This window comes from Lepidochelys olivacea, assembly GCF_965140295.1.
Source record: "Lepidochelys olivacea isolate rLepOli2 genome assembly, chromosome: 1".
In the NCBI taxonomy this organism is placed as follows: Eukaryota; Metazoa; Chordata; order Testudines; family Cheloniidae; genus Lepidochelys; species Lepidochelys olivacea.
In genome coordinates, this window is record NC_140411.1 from 246152287 (window position 1) to 246175711 (window position 23425).

Here is a 23425-nt window from a genome sequence, read left to right on the forward strand (position 1 = left end):
AGTAATCATACTCACCATAAGGCTCACATCAATAATGGTTCTGATTTTTGGTTTCAGATAACATGTAGAAAATAAAATAAACCTGCCTACAATGGGGAAACTCAACAGCCTGAGAATTTCCTTTAAATTAATTAAAAATTAATACATACATAAATAAAATACCCTACTTCAGACAAATATGGTGAACGGTAGGACTCTCTATTCCCCTCTGGTCTATTCAATATCCATTTTACATATGTGCTGGCTGCAGCCACGATGCCTCTATCTTCAACAACTGGGGTGCCTCCTCAAGTCCTGAGACATTGCAGAAATTACTTGAAGACCTAAAATATCCCCTGAAGCCTGAGCCTTAAGCCAAAAGCCTGGAGTTAGGCAGGTATAGTAAAATGGAGATTTTGTACTTTGAATGCAAATGTAGATCATGATACTCAGTACTCCTCAAACTGCTATGTACTTTCTATAACTAAAATAGCAGGTCCACTGTTTTACTTTTTTATGTGTAAAAAATGAAGTACTTACCATTTTAGTGTTTTTCATTTTTTTCAGTAACAATTATCGCTCATTTGTTTTGCTTCACACACTGTTATCATAAAGCAAGTGGCAAGACTTTAGAAAGGTGTAAAGTTGTCTTGAAACTCAAAATATCTAAACTGAAAAAGAGTAAAGAAAGCAAAGTTAGCATGTGGGCTATAGTTTTAAGCCCACAACCTTTGAGAGATTGAATTTAGAACAGAAAAAGATTCCTGCTATAATATCGATAGACTGGGGGGGAAGAGTTGAGACAGGCAATACAAAGATATGCTGCATAATTTACATTTTTTTGCCCTGTATGGTCCTAAAACTGTTTACAAACTTAAACTGAAATACAAACTAAATGTAGGGATCGCTTCAACCAGCTATGAAACACACTCATTTTGGGGTGGAATGTCACAGCACTGTTAGCAGCAGTGTCAAAACAGGATAGGACCTACAGAATGCCATATCCATGTATCTGTGATACAATTTGTTAGCAGTGTGGCACCAAAGAAAAAGACGCTTGAGAAATCACATCAACTGTAGCAGAGGAGTACATAGGAGGAGATTATATTTTAAGTCTGACAGTGTGTATCCAGTGCTTCTCAAAGCGGTGGTCCACAGACTGGTGCCAGTCCGCGAGCCATCAGCTGCCGGTCTGCGTGCACATTGGGGGAAAAAATTGCCAGTCCCCCACATCAGATAGCTTGAGAAGCATTGTCCTAGAGGATGTGGAGTGGCAGTGGAAGACAGTTCAGGAATGGGAGCTAACTGCTCTCCAAAATATTCTTGTACCAGCTCACAGGAAATGAACACAGCCATTATTTACCAGATAGATGTTTCCTTGAAATCCACATTAAGGTTCTGGAGGAATGTTTATATTGTCCCTCTCAAAATGGCAATCTTCTCCCATTGTACTCAATGAGATTAAGGCCCCAGATTCCCTATGGGAAGATGGTTAGTTCCCTGTGTTGTGTGGAGGCCGAGATACTCAGTACCATTGTGAACAATGAGGGAAAGAGAGAGAGAGAGACCCTCATCAAAATGGCCACCAACTGGTGAGTGTTGTAGTCCCTGTCCTATTGAGAACCATAGAAGATAGCAGACATTTTGAAAAAGGGCTTTTCTTTGTAGAGTTCTCAGTAGTACAACACTGTATTCTTCAGCTTCTGATGGAGAGACTTTCAGTTATGAAGAATAGGAAAAAATTAACATCAATCCAAAAATAAATTATTCAAATACACACTTTCTCAGAGTGTTAACTCTATGGGAAGTTAATGTGTATGGGAAGTGTGTTATTTCATTACTGAGATTGTGGGTGAGGTGAGGGTGAAGTCTAGCACCAGATACTAAATTACTTTATGTCCGTTTGATTCCTAAACAAATCAACAGCTTTACTTGTAAACTCTTAGAAGTTTCATTCTATGCTCAAACAAGAAGTGTGGTAAATTTGGGGAGGATACGCAGCATTGTTCGTACAAAGCAAAGTTTGGATTCCTGCTTTTAAGTACAAAAGAGAACTCAGCCTTAACTATGGAGTCACTACTAATACCTCCGTAAGGCAGCCGTGGCATCTTGAAACAGCACTGACTGTTGGGTTAAGTAATCTGCAGATGAGGACTCTTGACATGTGTCCAGTCTCCCTCATACCACTGAGCCACTACCGCCAAACAAGTAGATAGAACAGTCATTAATAGTGTAATTACAACTTGATCTCTTCAAATATGGCCTATACACAAATGTCAGTTAATTTTAACTGCCTGAAAAGTTGAAGCAACTGCATTAGTCCTTTCTTAAAATCATTTGAGACAAAGAAAAAACTGATGCAGATGCTATATTTCTTAAAGGATCAAATTTTAATTAGTCTTAATTCAAATTAATTAATTAATGGATTCACTTGTAAATTTTTAGAAAATTCATGTTATACTCAGTAAATGCTGTGAGTTAGGGAGGATACACTGTAGTTCATGTACAAAACAAAGATTGAATTTCTGTTTTATGTGCAAAATAGAACTCAGCTGAAGCCTCCATAGTGAACGTCCTGTCCTTTCCCTTCCCTCTCAACAACATGAATAACCCTATCACAAATAACACAGGTTTTAATAATTATTGTTAAATAGGAAGTTGTCCCCTTGTTCATTATTCTGTCACTTTTCTTTCTGAGATGGGTAAGAGCAGAGTGACTGACTATTTTATTAATGACAGTTAAATACTCTTCTATGTGTAAATTTTGACTGAATGTTTTTGCCAGTGTCTGGAAACAGATGACCTTTGCTGTAGCCTACCAAAGTGCACAGTGGTACAACACTATACCAAAGCATACCTTTGCCTCTTCATGTACGTTCATGAACAGTCATGAGAGTTGTGTTCATATGACTGTATCTCGGAGTGTTTTCTCACCGTTTCATGCGATGACCCCCAGGTTTGGTGTAGGAAAATGACCTATTTAAAATGACAGGTAGTTTCATAGTGGCTTCTTAAACCTTGGTCTGTCTTCTATGGAAACTAGTCATCAGAAGTAGGAAAAGAGTTAGACACGGTGTGCAGTAATTTGGAGACAATTTTGATATAATGTATTTTAGTACCACAATTTATAACTAAACTACTTCCCCAGAAGCAAATGAATAGAATTTTATTTTAGTGTAGGATTTTTTTGTTCCTTTTTTAAGAGACACTGAATTTGAAATCTAGTGAGTTTCAAAAAGATGGCTTAAAAGTACCTTCAGGTTTTACAGCCATTACCCTCTCCTCTGATGTTCCCATACCAATTTTTGTGGTTTTACAATCACATTTTTCCTATTTATTCTTTCCCCTGTTGATGTGTGAAAGATCCACAAAAACAACAAGGGGAACTGACAGAGTGTAGTGGAAACACAGCAATTGACTACACACTAACTGAAGTGCTCTCAGATGCACAAAGTAAAAATACTGGAAAAATTTAGAAGAAAAAATATTTCTTAATATATTTCAGTTGCAGTAATTTTAACTGAGACTTGTAACACTGCAAAAATACAAAAATGTAATTTTCTTAATTTTAAAATTTTTTATTTCTGTAAAATAAAAAAGTAATGAATAAAACTGACAAACAACAGCAAGCAAATAACAAGACAAAGTTAACATGAAATTTAGGTAGGTCAAGCAGGAAACAAGAAAGAAAATGAGCAGGGGGGGGAAAGAAAGATATAGGCAGAATATAGAGTAGGGTAATTTCATAACTTCTTCCCTAGATTTTCAGTTAAGTGAACATTATCATTTACACAACTGGTTGGTTGGTAAAATTTGCAGAAGAATGAGAAGGCATAAAATTTTGTGACATGGCAGAGTATAACTGCTAATTTGTACAGTCTTGATATTTCAGGCTTATTGAATCCAATAGTTTTTAAGTTGACTATGTCCATTCAACAACATGGCTTCCCTCTTTCTAAGGAAAATAGTTTTTTTTTAACTTTTTTTAACGCATGTGTTGCATTAAAGCTCAAGTCTGACATTTTTTTACTTGAGAGAGACAAGGTGGGTGAGGTAATATCTTGTATTGGTCCAACCTCTGTTGGTGGAAGGGATAAGCTTTTGAACTTCACAGAGCTCTTTGTCAGATCTGGAGAAGGAAACTAAAATGCCAGAGATAAAATACAAGGTGGGACAGGTGGTTAAGCATAAGAGGTTCACACATGTTGCTTGAGACCATTTAAAGTGAAGTAGGCAATTGGCATATTTGCAGTGGTGGGACAGTGGAGGGTTAATAGGCAGCAGGGTGTTACAAATTGTTGTAATGAGCCATAAAACAACTTTCTCTGTTCAGTACATAGTTTTTACTGTCCAGCAATTATGACTTTAAGGTCCAAGGCTTGTCTTTTGAAGTTGTAGTGTACGTTTCCTTTGAGAACAAGGACTGAAAGGTCAGATATGGAGTCATCAGTTTGTGAAAAGTGTTTGCCCATCGGGTGATGTGGTGTTTTTGTCTTGTCTTATTTTTCTGTGTGAATTCATTTGAGAGCATAGTGATTGTCTGGTTTCACCCACTTTGTTGTTGTTGGGGTATTTGACGCACTGGATGCGGTACACCACATATTGTGATAGGTATGAGTAGGACCCATGGTCTTCAAAGGTGTGTTGTGGGGGTATTGATCATCATACCAGTGGAGATATTTCACCAGGTTTTGCATCTATTGGTCTGACAGGATCTGGTGCCACTTTGAGTTGATGTGTCCCCTGGTCTGTGGGAAGCTTGCTTGTGATGATGAACTTGCTGAGGTTGTGGAGTTGTTTTAAGGCCAGAAGAGGGGGGTTGAGAAAAAATTTCAGGATGTGGTCCCCATCAAATATGGATTATAAATGTTTGATACCTGATTCTAGTGTGGGTTTGTAGGTGTACTGAAGCAGTTTCTCCTCAGGTATTTAGGTGGCCCATTCCATGATGTGATCTACTTCTCCGGTGCAGTCTCCTTGTTTCGTGAAGGCTGTTTTAAGTGTGTATCCCAGACTTTCTCTTCAGAGCATATTCTGAGGCATCTAAGTGCCTGGCAGTAGCTAACAGATTTCATGGTGCATTTGGAGTGGTTTCTGGATCTACGAAGGTAAGTGTGGTGATCCATGGATTTAGTTGTCTGTAGAGTTCCATTGTTGAAGGTTGTGGTATCCAGGAGGTTGATGCTGGTGTGGGAATGTTCTAGAGAGAGTGTGGTGGTTGTTGAAGTTGTGCTGGAAAACTGTGAGGGAGTTTAGGTCGTCTGTCCAGAGGATGAAAATATCATCAACGTATCTCAGGTATATCACTGGTTTCATGGTGCATTAACTTGTGAACGAAGGTGGAAGCCAGAAATGAGATCATAACCTGGCCTCTTAGCTGTTAGCAAATTCCCTTCTCAGAAGCATATATCCCTCTCTCTTTTTCAGACAGCTGAAGTGGCACTGGCCAATCTGAAGAATAAATATGAGAATGAAAAATCAATGGTGACTGAAACCATGACCAAACTGCGAAATGAATTAAAGGCTTTGAAAGAAGATGCAGCAACCTTCTCATCCTTGAGAGCGATGTTTGCAACCAGGTAAGGGAAACTGCCTCATAGGCTTCTCTCCTGCTCAATAGTTGAAAGGGCAAGCCTATGATGTGAGTAAGAGAACATTCTCCCCTACATGCATTTCTTCTCATGGTCTTGATGCGCTAATATGTGGATACAAAAACTGCTTTCCTCAGTGAGAGAGACAAGGTGGGTGAGGCAATATCTTTTACTGTTGGTGGAAGGGACAAGCTTTTGAGCTTTCTGCAATAGCAGAGCTTTGTTGGATGAAGGAGAATGAAGTTTGGAATGCAGACTCTGCAAAAGTTTCAAGCTTCCAAATGGCACCAAGCTGCATGCCTCTGAAAATAATGCTTTTAAGTGGCAATGCCAGTACAGCCTTGGGTAAAGTGTGATAAATAATTATATTAGAGCCCTGTATTTGGATTTGTATTCTGTATTTGGATTTATACTCTGTTTTTTGAAGTGGAAAATAAACATTAGATTTATGCGGCTTTCATTCACACTCAGAAAAGGCACACAGTGATTCTGCCATGTAAAACCCTTCACATGGCTAAACTCCATCTTTGTCCTTGCCATCTGATTTATTATTTACCATTGGGAAAAAAATCTATAATTCTCCATCAGTATGGCTCTGCTATAACCCAGCACTGATGATTATCAGGTTACTGCAATTTCTCATTGCACTGTAAATTATTATTTTCTACAGCTGGCAGTATTTCATTTATTATCTTCTCGTTCATAGGTTTAAAAATGTCACACACCTTCTGCAGTGAATATTTCAGTTCTTCCCAGCAGGAGCATAATTAATCACATATTGTCTTTTTTTTTTTTTCTTTTTTTTTTCTGAAAGGAAACTTTCATTTTTAGCTGGTTTCTTAAAGGTGACCTGCAAATAATTGTTTTCGAAAGATCCAACACCTGCAGCAGTCTGTGCTGAATTCCCCCAAGTAACCAAAGAAAGAGAGATATATTCAGCACTTTATGGGATTAAATCATCCTATTTTCCCCCTCTATTCTGACACCACATTTATTGCAGGCTCTTGCTTCATGTAGCACCCTATCATTTACTAATCCAGGAGTTCTCAAACTGGGGGTCAAGACCTCTCAGGGGGTCGCAAGGTTATTACATAGGGGGTCACAAAAGGTCAGTCTCCACCCCAAATCCCGCTTTGCCTCCAGCATTTATAATGGTGTTAAATGTATACAAAATAGGACTGTCGATTAATTGCAGTTAACTCTCATGATTAACTCAAAAAAATTAATCACAGTCTCAATTGCACTGTTAAACAATAGAATACCAATTGAAATTTATTAAATATTTTGGATGTTTTTCTACATTTTCATATATATTGTAACTGAAACCAAAGTGTATATTATTTTTATTACAAATATTTGCACTGTAAAAATGATAAATAAAAGAAATAGTATTTTTCAGTTCACCTCAAACAAGTACTGTAGTGCAATCACTTTGTTGTGGAAGTGCAACTTACAAATGTAGTTTGTTTGGGGTTTTTTTTGTTACATAACTGCACTCAAAAACAAAACAAATGTAAAACTTTAGAGCCTACAAGTCCACTCAGTCCTGCTTCTTGTTCAGCCAATCGCTAAGACAAACAAGTTTGTTTACATTTACAGGAGATAATGCTGCCTTTTTCTTATTTACAATGTCACCAGAAAGTGAGAACAGGCCTTTGCATGGCACTTTTGTAGCCGGCGTTGCATGTGCCAGATATGCTAAACATTTGTATGCCCCTTCATGCTTTGGCCACCATTCCAGAGGACATGCTTTCATGCTCATGAGGCTCATTTAAAAAAAATAAATGTGTTAATTAAATTTGTGACTGAACTCCTTGGGGAAGAATTGTATGCCCCCTGCTCTGTTTTATCTGCATTCTGCCATATATTTCATGTTCATAGCAGTCTTGGATGATAACCCAACACATGTTCGTTTTAAGAACACTTTCACAGCAGATTTAACAAAGCACAAAGAAAGTACCAAGAGATTTCTAAAGATAGCTACAGCACTTGGCCCAAGGTTTAAGAATTTGAACTATCTTCCAAAATCTGAGAGGGATGAGGTGTGGAGCATGATTTCAGAAATCTTAAAAGAGCAACACTCCAGTGCGGAAACTACAGAACCCGAACCACCAAAAAATAAAATTAACCTTCTGCTGGTGGCATCTGACTCGGATAATGAAAATGAACATGCATCGGTCCATACTACTTTGGATTGTTATCGAGCAGAACCTGTCATCAGCATGGACACATGTCCCCTGGAACGGTGGTTGAAGCATGAAGGAACATATGAATCTTTAGCACATCTGGCATGTAAATATCTTGTGATGCTGGCTACAACGGTGCCATGAGAATGTCTTTCAGGTGACCTTGTAAACAAGAAGCGGGCAGCATTATCTTCTGCAAATGTAAACAAACTTATTTGTCTGAGTGATTGGCTGAACAAGATGTAGGACTGAGTGGACTTGCAGACTCTAAAATTTTACATTGTTTTAATTTTTAAAGCAGTTGTTTCGTACATAATTGTACATTTGAAAGTTCATGATAATGAGATTGCACTACAGCATTTGTATTAGGTGAATTGAAAAATACTATTTCGTTTGTTTTTTACAGTATAAATATTTGTAATAAAAAATAAATATAAAGTGAGCACTGTACACTTTGTATTCTGTGTAGTAATTGAAATTGAAATATTTGAAAATGTAGAAAACATCCAAAATATTTAAATAAATAGTATTCTATTATGTTTAACAGTGCGATGAATCGCGATTTTTTTAATTGCTTGACAACCCTAATAAAAAACTGTTTTTAATTTATAAGGGGGGTCACAGTCAGAGGCTTGCTGTGTGCAAGGGGTCACCAGTACAAAAGTTTGAGAACCATTGCACTAATCTAACCATATTATATGCACAGTTCCATACAGGAACTTTTCTATAGTAATTAGGAGCCAGATCAACAGCTGGTTTGAGTGAATGTAGCTTCAATGACTTCACTCCAGAAATGCATGGTTTTGTATAGGTTTTAAAAATCTGTTTATTAATCTTTTAAAAAGCACACTTTGTGAGGTATACATAGATGTAGGCCATTCCAGTCCGCAGCAGGGACCTGAGGAGGTTGTGGCATCAGTGGCATAAAGCAGACTGTTTATCATGTGGAACATGAGCCAGTAATTTGTATGTGGCTGGACTTTGAGAAGCTTGAGAAAGGAAGTGTCAAGGTAATGTTAGGTTGTTGGAATACTGAATGCACCTCTTTGTCCCACTTGGGATAGTGAGCATACATTTCTAAACTCTGCAGGATTTAGGGGATGATCCAAAGCGTATTGGAGACAATAGAAGTTTTTCTGCTAACTTCACTGGGCTATATGTCAGGTCCTTAAAGAATATAGGTATTCTTGTAAGTCATCTTTTAAATACTAACTGAACATGAAAAATAAAGTGGAAACTGTCCATCAGGATATCAACAAAAATAAAAGAAAGGGCAAGTTACAGATTCTGGGACTTTCTTCCCCTTTTAGGATATGGGTGATTAAAATTGGTAAGCCCATTTACCACTAAAGAGAGTTACCCACATAAATCTCCTGCTTATTGATAAGGGAATAAACCCCTGTATTGTGATATGAATTACACCCTTTCGCTTTAAGTTCATGCATGAACGTACTCTTCATGCTTCTCTTGTTTTTAAGAATATCCTCTTCTCCCATTTGCTCCTAACATGCTAACATAGTTTTTGTGGTGCCAATTTTAGGACCCTATACTCGTAAGGTTTTCCTTGCATAGAGCACAGTATCAAGATGCATTAAGATGTGATTTAAAAACTCCTCCATAGCTGAATGTGTGGACTATAGTTTTTTTGACATTGTCTCCACTTCACAAGTAACAATGCAGAAATATTTCAGTAGATCCAGAAATGATTAGTGGTACAACGGTTGCTACCCTATCAATCCAGCAGAAGTTACACAGAAAACACCTTTGTAAATTATTGCTCTCCTAGCAAGACAGCAGTAGCTCATGGTGCTCTGATTATACACCTTGGGCTGGATTCACAAAGAAACGTAGGCAGGGTGATGGTGAGGGTTGCACTGTCTAACTCTGAGGCGCCTAGAAAATCGCTGGGATTCACTCAATTAGGGTGAACTGCAAAGAATGGGGCAGACAAACCCCATAGCTGGTGGATATTCTGATACTTAGATTTACCAAGCCAGCATAAAACAGCTTCTTAATTACCTCGTTAGTTATTCAGAAGTCAATAACACAGTCCCCTTAAAGTACCCAGCCTCAGGCCTCCATCCAGGTACCCACGTCAAATATGATAAAAATCATATTTCATCATATAAAGAAAAGATTCTACCAGTCCCTGAGAATTGGACACATTACCTCCCACGTTATTGAATATTTTAGATCTTGCACAAATACACACATACAGCCAATTCTAATTAACTAAACTAAAATTTATTAAAAAACAAAAGAGAGAAAGTATGGTTAAAAGATCAATATACATATAGACATAAGTTCAGTTATTGAGGTTCAGATACATAGCAGAGATGACAGGTTTCAGAGTAGCAGCCGTGTTACTCTGTATTCGCAAAAAGAAAAGGAGTACTTGGGGCACCTTAGAGACTAACAAATTTATGTGAGCATAAGCTTTCGTGACCTACAGCTCACTTCATTGGATGAATTCAGTGGAAAAAAAAAATGAATGCATCCGATGAAGTGAGCTATAGCTCACAAAAGCTTATGCTCAAATAAATTTGTTAGTCTCTAAGGTGCCCCAAGTACTCCTTTTCTTGTAGCAGAGATGGTGAGCTTAGTGGTTGCAAAGCTTTCCTTTAGAATTTAGTTCATAGGTTATAGTCCAATGTCCAATATCCTATTCAGGGGAGACCAGTCAGCACTGGGATCCCAGCCTTGTGTCTTAAGCTTCCCCTGCATTGAAGCGTCAAGCAGATCTGAGATTAACAGGATCAGGACAGAAGGATCTTTTATACAATTTCATGTCGTCTTTGACAAGTTGGAATCCCTCAGAGAGCAAAAGGTAATTAGGATGACTTTCAGAGTAACAGCTGTGTTAGTCTGTATTCGCAAAAAGAAAAGGAGTACTTGTGGCAGCTTAGAGACTAACCAATTTATTTGAGCATAAGCTTTCGTGAGCTACAGCTCACTTCATCGGATACATACATGCATCCGATGAAGTGAGCTGTAGGTCACGAAAGCTTATGCTCAAATAAATTGGTTAGTCTCTAAGCTGCCACAAGTACTCCTTTTCTTTTTAGGATGACTTTGAAGGAGGTCCTCCACCAGTACTTAGCAATACGAGTTAACATAAGGCAATTTGCTTGTTCCTCTACCATTCACAGATGATTTGCTATACATTTCAAAGAGAGATGTATACAGAGAGATCCTGTGTTTACAATTAATTTAAATGCTAGGATGTTCTTTTGATCTCTGAAAAAAGAAAAGGAGGACTTGTGGCACCTTAGAGACTAACCGATTTATTAGAGCTCTAATAAATTTATTATGCTCTAATAAATCGGTTAGTCTCTAAGGTGCCACAAGTCCTCCTTTTCTTTTTGCGAATACAGACTAACACGGCTGCTACTCTGAAACCTTTTGATCTCTGAATTATCAAAATACAGCATAGACAGGGACTGTTGATTACCTTGTCCACCACTACCTATAATATATATATATATGTAATGTAAATACACAAAAACACAAACATTCTTTCCCCACATGTCTTTAAGGGTTGAATCTAAGTCATTTATTTTGCAGGAAGTTTAACCCTTTCTGGCCATGCATCACACCATGGAAGGGCATTGTTGTGGCCACTGTAATCAAGGGATTGTTTATCAAAATCAAATGCCTTTTACTGGCATATAGTTTTCCTATATGAGCCTAATTGTATAGAGTAAAAACAATAAAATATGGATGACACTATTGCAGCCTGATCTATTTGGAATTAGGCTCCATATGTCTGTTAGAGTTAACTAGAGTCATGAGTAACATCACATAGAGATGTGCATCAGTGTTTAAAAATTTCACTGTATGAATTATAGAAGGCAGTGTTGGTTAAAGGTAGTGGCACTGTAGTATTCAAAAAGGTTGTGTAGTATTTTGTGGGTACAGACAGTCATAAAAAGTCAGTGTGTTTTTAAAAAAATTTCACTGCAGATCATATGTATCAGTACATTTTTTTGGTTCTGCTCTGCTGAAAATGTCCCCTCTCCTCTCCCTCCCCCAAAATCTAAGGAATTTTATATTTAAGTCGCTTTTTCCAAATGCTCAAATGATGCAGCAAGTCATTGTCCCCTATTTTGAAGCACTGTTTGTCTAAATAAAAATTGCTACTCCAAACAATGTACTGTGGGCATCCATTCAAGAAAAAAAATCTGTCTGGAAAAAATGGAAGAATGTGAGATTTTTCTAATCGCGACTCTGTTGTAGCATAACCTTAAGCATGAAAATTCAGTTGTGTAGTCTGCTGTTCAAGAAAAGTAGAGTGGTCCCTATGGCAACCCTGCATCACATGATTCCTGTTTCTGAGTCCATAGTGCAGGAATGGCAGTTCTTGAAAGAAGAGAATATTTATATTATAAATATGGATATTAAAATGATTTCTTCCATTTTATAGTATTTGCAAGGAGAGTGTTTTTTTCCTCTATGAAGTACACTTCCCTGTTTTGTAGGGAAACTTTTGTTTGTTCTGGTGCTCTGCTGTACATAATCAGATATACCATCTTTGTGGTGATGCAGCATTTTAAATTCATGTCTTCAAGGGGGAAACAGCAGTCCTGTTCCTCACATGGATGCTAAAGGGGCAGATCCCCCATCTGCCCCCTCTCCCCTGCCAGGAGCACATGCTCCCCACAACTCTAGATCTCCTCCCACCCACCCACAGGGGAAGATTTGATAAAAATCCATTTCCTGTTCAAAGGAGGATCCGTTTCCCATGCTCTCCTAAGACAGTTGTTGTTTTGACCTTTGCATGGATTTTTGCAAAAGTTAGGGAGTCAGTTAAGATCAGATAGGCCACGTTAGCTGAGTGTGGAAATATTATGTGGTGGTGGGGAACAGGCTAGATCTCTTAACTGGTCATCTCCAGACATTCTAATGTTTGGGTTTTTTAAAGGTGAAGAAGTTTTTTAAGTGTAATCATGTTTTGGGGCACTAGCTGGACTCCATTAAAAGATTATTTCAGACATAATTCTTTTATAATGGCATTTTTTGTTTGTGATATTAATAGAGTATGCATGCTGAAGCTTATTCAGCAGGGGAAGTGATCTGCTGGGGCCATGGTTGTAGATGGAACCCTGCTGGCAGAGTAGAATTTGAATTCCTATTTTATTGCCTGGACGAGCAGAAGCTGATTTAATCCCCTGCCAACTGCTGCTGCCCACCTGAGCCCCAGATCTGATCCCTAACCCACTCACTCAATCCCCTGCTCCTTCCTGTATCCCTAGAGCTGATACAAGACACCAGCCCTCTCTACTCCTTCTGAGTGAGTGGCAGAGGGTTTGAGCATCATTTCTATGAAACAGTGCGACAGACAGAGTAACGCACATGGAGAGAGCATAGTAATAGACGGAAGGCTTTTAAAAAACAACCTTAATTTCCACATGCCACAGCAGACGATATGGTGAGAGGAGGTGAGAAAAAGCAGTCTAGTGCTGAAGGAAGGGAGAAGAGGTCTTGGCTCCCACCCCACCTTCTTGCTGGCCATCACAGCTGAGCCTGTGTTGGGAGTAGGGGGTGGTGATGGTAACTGACTGGTGATATGGGCCAATATCTGCTTACTTCCATACCAGAGGAAGAGTAACGAAGGAGAAAATTGTGACTCTGAGGATGGAGCACAAGTCCCTCTGAAAGGCAGTAGAATTTGTGCTTCTAAATCACTGAGGTGTATTTAAAACCCCCACTCTGAGCCACAATGCCTCTTGGATCTCCGCATAGCTACCACCCCAAGTTCAGGACTGTGCCTAATTTCATGTTAGCGCTTAACTTCTTTCTGCCACAATATGTTGCGAGGCTTAATTAATGTGGGTAAAATATTTGGAGACTTTGGGTGAAAGGCCCTATAGATATGCACATTATTATTATTTCTTTAATCAGAAATGTTTATCTTTTTATCCCATGACTGCATGTTGTATGGAATATTTAATATAAGAGGGAAAGTACCATGGCTACAACAGGCTACAACCTTCTGTAAACGGGAATAGCTTCCACCACTGTGGACTTCAAGGAGACTTATAGCACTTTGGTGATTCAGCAGCCTCAAAAGCCAATCATAGTCTTTGATTTGACTGTTTTGTTGACGTGCTTAAACTTTTAGAACACTGGTTCTCAACAAAACACAGAAACAATGGGCTGTACGTTTCTGAGAGATTATAGCATACTTTGAGTAGTGGTGTAGATCAAGTGACTTTTATTGCCCTGCAATGAATTGTCAAGAATTGCCGTTATGAAAATAAGTTTATGATGTATAGAAAATTAAGGATAACAGTCAGAGAACTGCTTTTATTAGGTCATCGGTAACATGCATGTCAGGTCACAAACAACCAGTAAAAAAGACTCCTTGTACGTCCAAACTTCTAAAGCCAATTTATGATGATTTCCTATATGGCAGTGAGAACTGTGTTTGTCTAAATTGGTTTTAATAACCTACATCTTCATTAAGCCTTATGTTTAAATAATAACTGCAAAGTTACACTGTTTTACAAGGCAGTTGTGCAGTTGCAGAGCATGTATTCTCTGAGGTCTAAAGTCAACTAATTTTAACCCAACAAGGAAACTGCATCATTGGCATATGAAAGCAAAGCAATCAGTTCTGTTGCGAGTGTTATACTGCAAGAGTTTGTGGTGTTGAATCTAGTAGTTACATTTTTTTTGTAAATTTCCTATTGGGGATGTAGTTAGAAGTCAAAGTTTCTTTATCTCTTCTTGGGTAAACTGAAGAGGAAAACTGGAGAAGGGAGATACAAGATCTGTCGGATCCCAGTGAGTAAGAATTTAAATCTGAGATATCATGGGTATTACAGCCATTTGTATTTCAAATTGATTAATTTGCTGACATCATTCTAGTGGCCCTGTCAAATAGATTTATTAAAACATCCATAAACATCAAACTGCTTCTATCAGCGAGAGGTGTCAGAGATGACTGTAAGCCAGCCAACAGTGCGGCAAAATCTGTTTTTCCCCATAGCTTGAACAATCAAATGCAGTCCTGCTTGTTAAAGCTCTGTAGAAAGCAGATATATACTGAAGCTGTGGCTGGCTTACAGTGATTTTGTTTGCATATGAAAGCTAAAACTAAAATCACTTGAAAGAAGAGCACAATGTATATATAGATTGAGTAAGAATTTTCCAAACACTGTGTTCCTGCTTTCTAACTGAAGGATACAATTCATAGACTAAATGGTTTCATCATTCAGTTAGCGAGAATTCAGAGGTTTATTGTGAGTCAGACATTTTGAGAGAGAAAATAAAATGGTGGACTGGGTGTTTACTTCCTGTTGATAGTCCTATTAGGGCTAAATTCGTCTCTGTTACACTGTTGTAAATCCATAGTAACTCCATACACTTCAGCAGAGTTACTGTGGGTGACACTTAAATAGGATTTTGCCCTTAGGACAGAAATGGTAGGATTTTATTATTTAAATAGATCTTTTTTTTATTTTGTGGTGAATTCAAACAATTTTTGTAATGAAATTTCTAACATAGTGGGTGCATATTTTAGTATTTTTTAAAAAGCATGTAGGAAGCATTGATGCTGCTGAAAATGAGTGATACTATACCATTCTAGTTATCCATAGAGCAGGACAATTGGACTGCATCTAGTAAGAGTTCTGACTGGAAAAGAGGCTCTTCGTTTAATAGAATTAAAGCTGTTTCACTCCAGCAACTGACTAATGCCATGACATAATGTCTTGGCCCACTATTAAGTCAGACTCATTTTTAATTTTCAAAGCATTTTATAAACATTAACGATATCACCTGGGCGATATAGTCGTACCTCAAAACCTTCCAAAGACCAAATATGAGATGCAGCATGGGTCAAAGTCCCCAAATGAGTGTGACCAGGAGAACTGTGGGGTAGAAATTCAAACTGTTGAGTGATTGATTTCTTTGACATTTCTGTACAAAGTGAGTTTCATGATTCAACCATTCCGATGTAAATAATATACAGTTAGAATAGTGAGAGAATGTCAGGTTGTTGTAAGACTAAAACTTAGATGTAAAATAAGTGAGGGATAGATAAGGGGTACGATCAGATGCGAATTATTGTTTAGCTCCAACGCTGAAGTGATGGGAGAAGTATGTGGATTAGGAGAATGGTAATGGGAAACAAAGCTTTTATTTACAGTTCACCATTTCAAATTCTGCTAAGGCTGTGAGCTAGAGGGTCTGAAAGTTACCACCTGACAGCTTTTGGGTAAAACGAGCAAGTGTCCACATCACAAAACCCTACTCACTACAATTTGCCTCACTGGCTCCCTGTTGGAAGTCTGGTCAAGGACTGAATGGGCCTAAACACCGAACAACCTCCTGATCCCTAAAAGTGGCATGTATCTTTTGAACAATTAGCACTGGCTAATAATTGATAGCATCTCATCACACAATCTATGCAATATTGGGTATTGAATGAAGATATACCTGCTCTTGTCATATTGTGTTGTGTAATACTTTGCTTTAGATAGAATGTATTATTTATGACCCCCTTCATGTTATGTAAATTATCAGTTTAATTTGCCCACATCACAATTGTGCTCAAAATTAGGGATGGTCCTAAACCAAAACCCTAGAGCTGAACACATAAGCTGGATCTGAAATCTGAAAAGTTTTCATGGGCCGCACCAGTACTCTGGATCCAAATTCTCCTGTTGAACTTGAGAGTTTGAAATCCAGATCTGAATCTCAGAGTAGTGGGGGGGCAAGGTTGAGATTAGGCCTAGAGATGAGTTTGAGCTGTGAACTTGATACAAATCATGGTCTATGGTTTAGATTTGGGGTGTTAGTTCAGGCCCATCTCTGCTTTGCTCTGTTTGGTTCTTAGAATACTTCACTAGGCTTCTATTCCATTTGTTTCTCCAGGTGTGATGAGTATGTCACACAGCTGGATGAGATGCAAAGGCAGTTGGCAGCTGCAGAGGATGAGAAGAAGACCTTAAACTCTCTATTGCGGATGGCTATCCAGCAAAAACTTGCCCTTACCCAGCGACTGGAGGATTTAGAGTTCGATCACGAGCAGTCCCGACGCAGCAAAGGCAAGCTTGGAAAGAGCAAGGACAGCCGCTCTAAAGTAAGTGAGGAAGCATCAGCCACCGTGCCAACCATAGACACTTTCCTCCTGCATAGTCAGGGCCCACAGCAACCAAACTTACTGGTCAGCAGTGGCACTCAGAGGAAAAGGTATGCATGCAGTGATCTTTATAGTACAGTGCAGTGGCCAGACTTTAGTTAAAGTCATTCACTGAATTGTAAACAGATTATTATTATTAATAATAATAATTATTATTATTATTATTTTGGTTGGGGAGAAGGGAGAGGGGAGGATAAAAATAGTGGCTGATCAAAACTCAAAGCCTGGCTAAGTGTGTTTCTGATTCCATCTACCCATAATGTTATCTCCTCCTTTTTACTGTAGTTGTAGACTATATTCTGTCAGTGTTTCAGTGCACCTTGTTTGTCCTTTTAAAATGAGTTAAGGTTTTGCATACAGCAAAATAACCTCCAGAAATTTTTAAAAAGATATGCTCTGTGAGCATGTCAATGCTTTTTTTCAAACCAAACAAACAAAACCTTTCTGATATGCTATAGTGCAGGGGTTCCCAAACTTGTTCCGCCGCTTGTGCAGGGAAAGCCCCTGGCGGGCCGGGCCGGTTTGTTTACCTGCCGCGTCCGCAGGTTCGGCTGATCGCGGCTCCCAGCAGCCGCAGTTCGTTGCTCCAGGCCAATGGGAGCTGCTGGAAGTGGCGAGGCGGCGGCCAGTACGTCCCTCGCCGCTTCCAGCAGCTCCCATTGGCCTGGAGCAGCGAACTGCGGCTGCTGGGAGCCGCGATCAGCCGAACCTGCGGACGCGGCAGGTAAACAAACCGGCCCGGCCCGCCAGGGGCTTTCCCTGCACAAGCGGCGGAACAAGTTTGGGAGCCACTGATCTAGTACTTGCCTCTGTCTCCTCGTGAGTGGGAGAAGGATATGGATGTGTTCACTCGGATGAACTTTTCTGCATATTCAAAGGGAATGACTGCTGTTTATAACTTAAAGCAGATGTTCTGGTTGTTCAAGAAGTGAATTCTCATGTTGTCTTTTGACTGTCGTGCCAAAGCTGTGTAGTTGTGGAGATGTCAGTGGTTCTGACACTGAAAAGGACTCCATTAGTGAAGTGTCCTGGGTGTTCATTCCCTTTCCCTGTACTTTCTGGTCACAATGTAAAGGATAAGAAAATGTTCAGGGAGCCCACTAAATGCTGAATATAATGATCGGGGGTGGGAAGGAGGGTGGAGAATAAATAAATAAACCTCATCTCCTCCTCAACTATGAAAAAGAATTTCCAACACAGGCAACATGTCGTGTTGTGGAAATGATAGGAGGTGGCAACACTAGCTGGTTTTACCTGTTAAACAAATTAGCATGCTGTTGTCATTCATGAGGCATTTAAAGATAATTAAAGTAAAACTCTTTTGTTTCCATATGTATTTTTCTTGGATCTCCTGCAAGACTATTCTCACCTTCCCCTTGTGATCAGAGCCATCCCAGGACTTCAGGGACCTACCTACAGAATATATTAAGAGCCCCCCTTGATCCCACCTCCACAGAATCATTTCTTCTGAGGGGCCCCCCTTCCATGAGTGAACTCATCCATGAGTACCGTCTCAGCAAGGAAAAAAGGTTAACCGTGGCCATACCAGGTAAACATTTTTTCCTTGGGTGCATGTGGTGCAAAGTGATTAGCAGAATAGGGGACCCCAAAACTGCACACACAATGTAATTTGGGCACCTTCTGTCAACTTTAAAATCAAAATGTCCTCTCCTATGTAATCTGTTGCAGCTGCTGGCAGAACGTCAGCTCCCACATGTACAAAAACTGGTTCTAGATGGTGTGGGTCAAGTTAATCTATTGTGTAAGTGGATACAACTCCCATTGGCATCCATAGGAGTTGCACCCAGTTACACCAGGGCTGAATTTGGTCCAGTGCCTCTTTTGTTAGCCAATGATGAAAATACAAAATGAAAGTGAGAGAGGAATTAGGAGTTCAAAACCACTCACTAGAGCATATAATGGCTGGAAATAGGCAACGGTCAACAGTAGTATCTGTGTCCTGCTTGTGCTTGGCTACTTGATGGAGTTTTTTAAAGGTAATATTAAGCTCACAAAAGATTTATTTTATGTAAATTGATTCATGGGGTCCATCTTGCCAGGAAGCTTTCCTGGTTCCTAAGGTCATGTCATCTTTCTCTTCGTGGTGGGCAAACTAATCATTGCTATTTTTTCCTTAGAAATCAGAAAGCAATAAGGGGTCTGTGACTGAGCAGTGCTTTTAGCCTGTTTACATGAACACTTTTGATTGTCAATAGATATGTTCAACTGTTTGCTTTGAAGCTTGCCAGGCAGAAGAAGCCCAAACAGAAAATGTAAGAGGTAAAAACCAGACTGGTGGTATCCTCTGAAATAAATAAAATACCTGCTATAAGAAAATGGCATAATTATATCAGAATAGGCTGTCTCTCCCTTAGTGAAAGCAATACCACAGCAAGCTTAAAGTAGTGTGATTCAATTGACACCGGCTCATATATACCAGAAGCAGAACTGTAGGAAGCCTGAACAAAGCAGACACCCATAAGATTCTACCGTCAAAAAATCGAGTGGCTGACTGATGAAGGCAGCAGCTAAGAAATGACAACTTGCCACAGCAAATCGTATCTGTCTGTCATCAGGAATTCCTTTCAGATATTCCCATTGCATTGCTCTAGCAGCACCATAGGGGGTTACTGAATAAACCATCAGTTCTTACCTGTTAGGACTGATTATTTCAATAGGAGCATATAGGAGCAGTTGTGTCAATATTTTTCATAATTTGGAGGAAAGGGTAGTGTGCCAAGAAAGAGGAGATCATGTGTGTCTATAATTACCCTCTAGACAGGAATCTGTTCATTAAACACTGATGGTATCTGTTGTTTCTTCCTTCTCTTAGAATTGGGTCATGATCACTATTTCTGGGGGCCACTTACACTCCCCTAAAGAAACTGATCTTGCATTATTTGCATACCCAGAACTCCCAATTGCATAAGTAAAGGAGTTTCTTTCTTTTGTTAATGTAGAATTCACAAGATTCATAGATTTTTTAAGGCCAGAAGGAGCCATTACAATAATCTCATCTGATCTTCTGCATAGTAGAGGCCAAATAACTTCCTGGTACTGGAAAAGCAGAAGTGTTCCATTGATAATAAATTCTTATAGTCAAATAGTGCACTGTAGGTGCACCAGCATATCCTTAAAGACTATTAGGTTCTTAAGACAGTGTTATATATTGATGTATTCCTTTTCCTTCTCAAGGTAAAATACCCCTAAAATGGTTTCGTGGGTGGTGTTTATTGGCCTCTTTTGCTTTCATACGGCCCACATCTCAAGTAAACCTATTATAGTGGTTTGTTCAAATGAATGTGCTACTGAGCAGTTAATCCTGATGAAGGCAGATAGTTGTTTCCTCCCTCGTTTTCCTTTCCATTTCCTCATTTTACTTTACAGTTGAGTATGGTCATCAAAGCTTTATATCAGCTTCGGGTTTTAAGATTACCCTGGGCCTATTTTAGAATACGGATTGTGAATGACCGTGGGAAATTGACTAACATTGTTCTTATTGCAGCAGGCTTAGTTGTATTTTCTTGTTCCACAAAGCAGAAAGCATAAACACCTTATTCCATTGTCCATTTTTACAGGAATTTTGTAAGCTCTTTGTGTCAGGAACTGGGTATTTCTCCATGCATTGTACTGGGTTGGGCATAACATTTGGTGTTCAACAAATAACAATCCCTCTTCACCCTGTGGACTGTCAGATAGCAACAGCATCCAAACCCAAACTACACAAGAGAATGAAATACAAAGATTCTAGCAGCCATTTTCATTTAAATGAGCAATCATAAGTAGAATTAGCAATAGAATTCAAGAATGGTGACCCAGAATTAATTAAAACATCCACAACCACCCCGAAGAAGTTTGCAACCTTTATTCAGCAAACTTTTCCTGTGCTCTTCTTACCCAACTCCTATGACATAGTCCCAAGAAGACTCCATAACCCATTGCTCCCACTTCTACTCCTTTAGCGTTTTGTACATTTCTTCTTTGAATCTCCACTTCAAAGAAACAAGCCTTCTGGCCCAGTAAGACTGTCTGGCAGTCACTTTTTTGCCCATCAAGTTCACTATTTTTTTTTAACAATTGTCCGTGTTGATACGGTTTGTTCTCTTCATCTACAATTTAAACCCCCCCATATTTAATCTTATAAATGAACGTCCTTCTACTTATTACAGTGCTCACAGGTAGTGAACACCCAGCTAAGGTTGAAATGTGCCTCCCACTCTAACCCCTCCATAACCCCATCACTTCCTCAAACATATGGCCCTTGGGCTGAAATTGTCCATACTTGCTCTGAGTTCTGAGATGGATTTTTCACTGAAGTTTGAGAAAAATTGGTCCAGGTATCTTCAAGTTATGCAAGTGTGGGGAAAAAAATGGCTAAAGGTAGGAACTTCAAACTTGTATTGTTTTAATGTCCTCCTGAGGAAAGAAAAACACTATTGGTTCAGTAATTTTTTTTAAGTTATGGATATTTAAAATCAGCATTTCCTTCATAAGACAATTTCACCATATGACTTCTCTAGTCATTCTTTAATCTCCAGTGTGTTGGAATTAGAGATGTAATTGATAATGAAAACTAAGGACTAAAATAAGTGAATCTGGTGTGGAAAGATATCAGTTATGCCTCCCTATCCGTGAGCAGCTCCCTGTGCACCCGTTTTTACATTCCCATCTGTGTTGTTCATTTGTTCCTTGATGCTGCCCTTCTTTTAGATCTCCTGCTTGGCACATCACCTGGCTACCTTAGCCATGCCACATTCCTGGACACTGCTCCCTACTTTTAGGGAAGTGCTGGCGCTACTGGCCTTTTGGTAGAGAAGTTGGGTTGGTATCTGCAGTAAGGGGCTCTCATGGTGAAGATGACTGAGTGGATCCACCCCACACCAATAAAGAATTGCTGAGTTAAAGAACTCTCAGGAAATAATTCTTGATTCCTTCTTGATCCCAGTTGACTGTGTGCAACTAAATCAGCACATATAGACCATTCTGATTATTGCAGTATGATCCACCTGGGCTCCTTTATTGTACTAATGGTTTCTAATCACAATTGCTGAAAAACACCCATCAGTTCACTTACAAAGCATCTTGTTTGACTTCCTCAGAGTAATGTGTGTTTAGCTGTACTGTGGTCTTGCTGCACACTACACTGGGATCTCTTTTCCTATTTACACGAGAAAATTAGAGCAAAAAGGAAACAAAAGGCCCCGTAACACCTTTTATTCCTTCTAAAGGAGTCTCAGTAATGAACTTGATGCTGAATTTGACAGCGTCATAGCATGCAACATTGTATCACCAATGACCTTTTAATTTCAGTTGTATCTGAACTCCTTCCTCTCTAATTTTCATGCACAGACCCTGTAGATGATGTGATGAGATGGTCTTTAATATTCCACTACTGAAAATTTGACAGAGGCCATGTTTCTGTTGTCCTTTTTTGACTTTGTCAATGAAGGGAAGGAGAAAAGGTCCAAGGTTGGTCCTCAGCTCTTTTTCTTTGTCACATCTGTTATTTTGACATAAAACTTCTTTGTTATTTGTAGCAAATTGAGCTTAAAATGATACATTTCACTCCATTTTGATTCTTGGAGTTGGAGAAAAAAGCTTTAGATAATGGTTTCATGGGGGGCTTTTGAGCATGCTGTAGAAAAACAAATGCCTGCAATTTATTCTCCATAAAACGTTTGAACCACCATACAGTAGTGGGTACTAAACTGCTCTGTATTACTCTTTGATGTTCAATCTTGCTGCTCTTAAGAGATCATTCACAATATTTTTTGGTACATACAGATCTCTGTCCTTCTTTTGCATGCTACTGAATCAAACTATTGCAGGTTTCACATTTGTGCATTGTTATATTTATATTTACCAACAGTAGACTTTAAATATGTAAAAATACCATACAGGGATACGTGTTGAAGTGTTTCAGATTTGTCAAGAGGAGAAACCACCATTTTTTTTCTAATAGAAAAGTACTATAGAATGTAATGGATAATTATGTTTGTGCTATAGAACTCTATATAATCGGTTTGAAAAACAAACACAAAACAAATTCTGTAGAAATGACATTGCTCTCTGAAATTCAGAGACCAGCTGAGGCCAGATCCCCAGTTTATGTAAATCAGTGTAGTTCCATTGGAGCTATGCTCATTTACACAAGCTGAGGATTTGGCTCTGTAGGTTTTAGATTTCATTACTATTAATGACTAATTAATTTATTAATTACTATACAGCCTTTGCATAAAGAATACCATAGTGACCTGGAAAGGGTTTTTTGTTTAAATAAAAACCTGTTTAAAGGGTTTTAAATCAAAAAGAGGTTCAGTCCTCCAAGGTACTCAATGTCTCCAAGGGGCTCAGCATGTTCAAATCTCATTAGCATCAGGGGACATGGAAGGCACTGAGCATCTGTCAGGAGGTGCTTAGTACCATGCTAGATCAGCTCACAAGTAATGAAAAATTCATGTGGCCTTTATTTTTTCATTTCCAGTTGGATGATGATGATGATTGATGATGATGATGATGTT

General features: G+C 38.9%; 1 protein-coding gene across 17 annotated transcripts in view; it reads left to right on the top strand.

The window, feature by feature from the left end:
• Nucleotides 1–23425, top strand: part of BICD1 (BICD cargo adaptor 1) — a 398310-nt gene that overhangs the window by 198983 nt on the left and 175902 nt on the right. For 8 of the 17 annotated variants that reach the window (XM_084617591.1, XM_084617582.1, XM_084617595.1 and 5 more), the window contains 2 exons: nucleotides 5407–5558; nucleotides 16637–16844. In XM_084617591.1, the coding sequence (XP_084473717.1) occupies nucleotides 5407–5558; nucleotides 16637–16844 (360 nt within the window). Of the gene's footprint in view, nucleotides 1–5406; nucleotides 5559–16636; nucleotides 16955–18262; nucleotides 18454–22253; nucleotides 22354–23425 lie in introns of those variants that run through there. The other 9 variants (XM_084617590.1, XM_084617580.1, XM_084617593.1 and 6 more) reach the window with 5 other exon arrangements.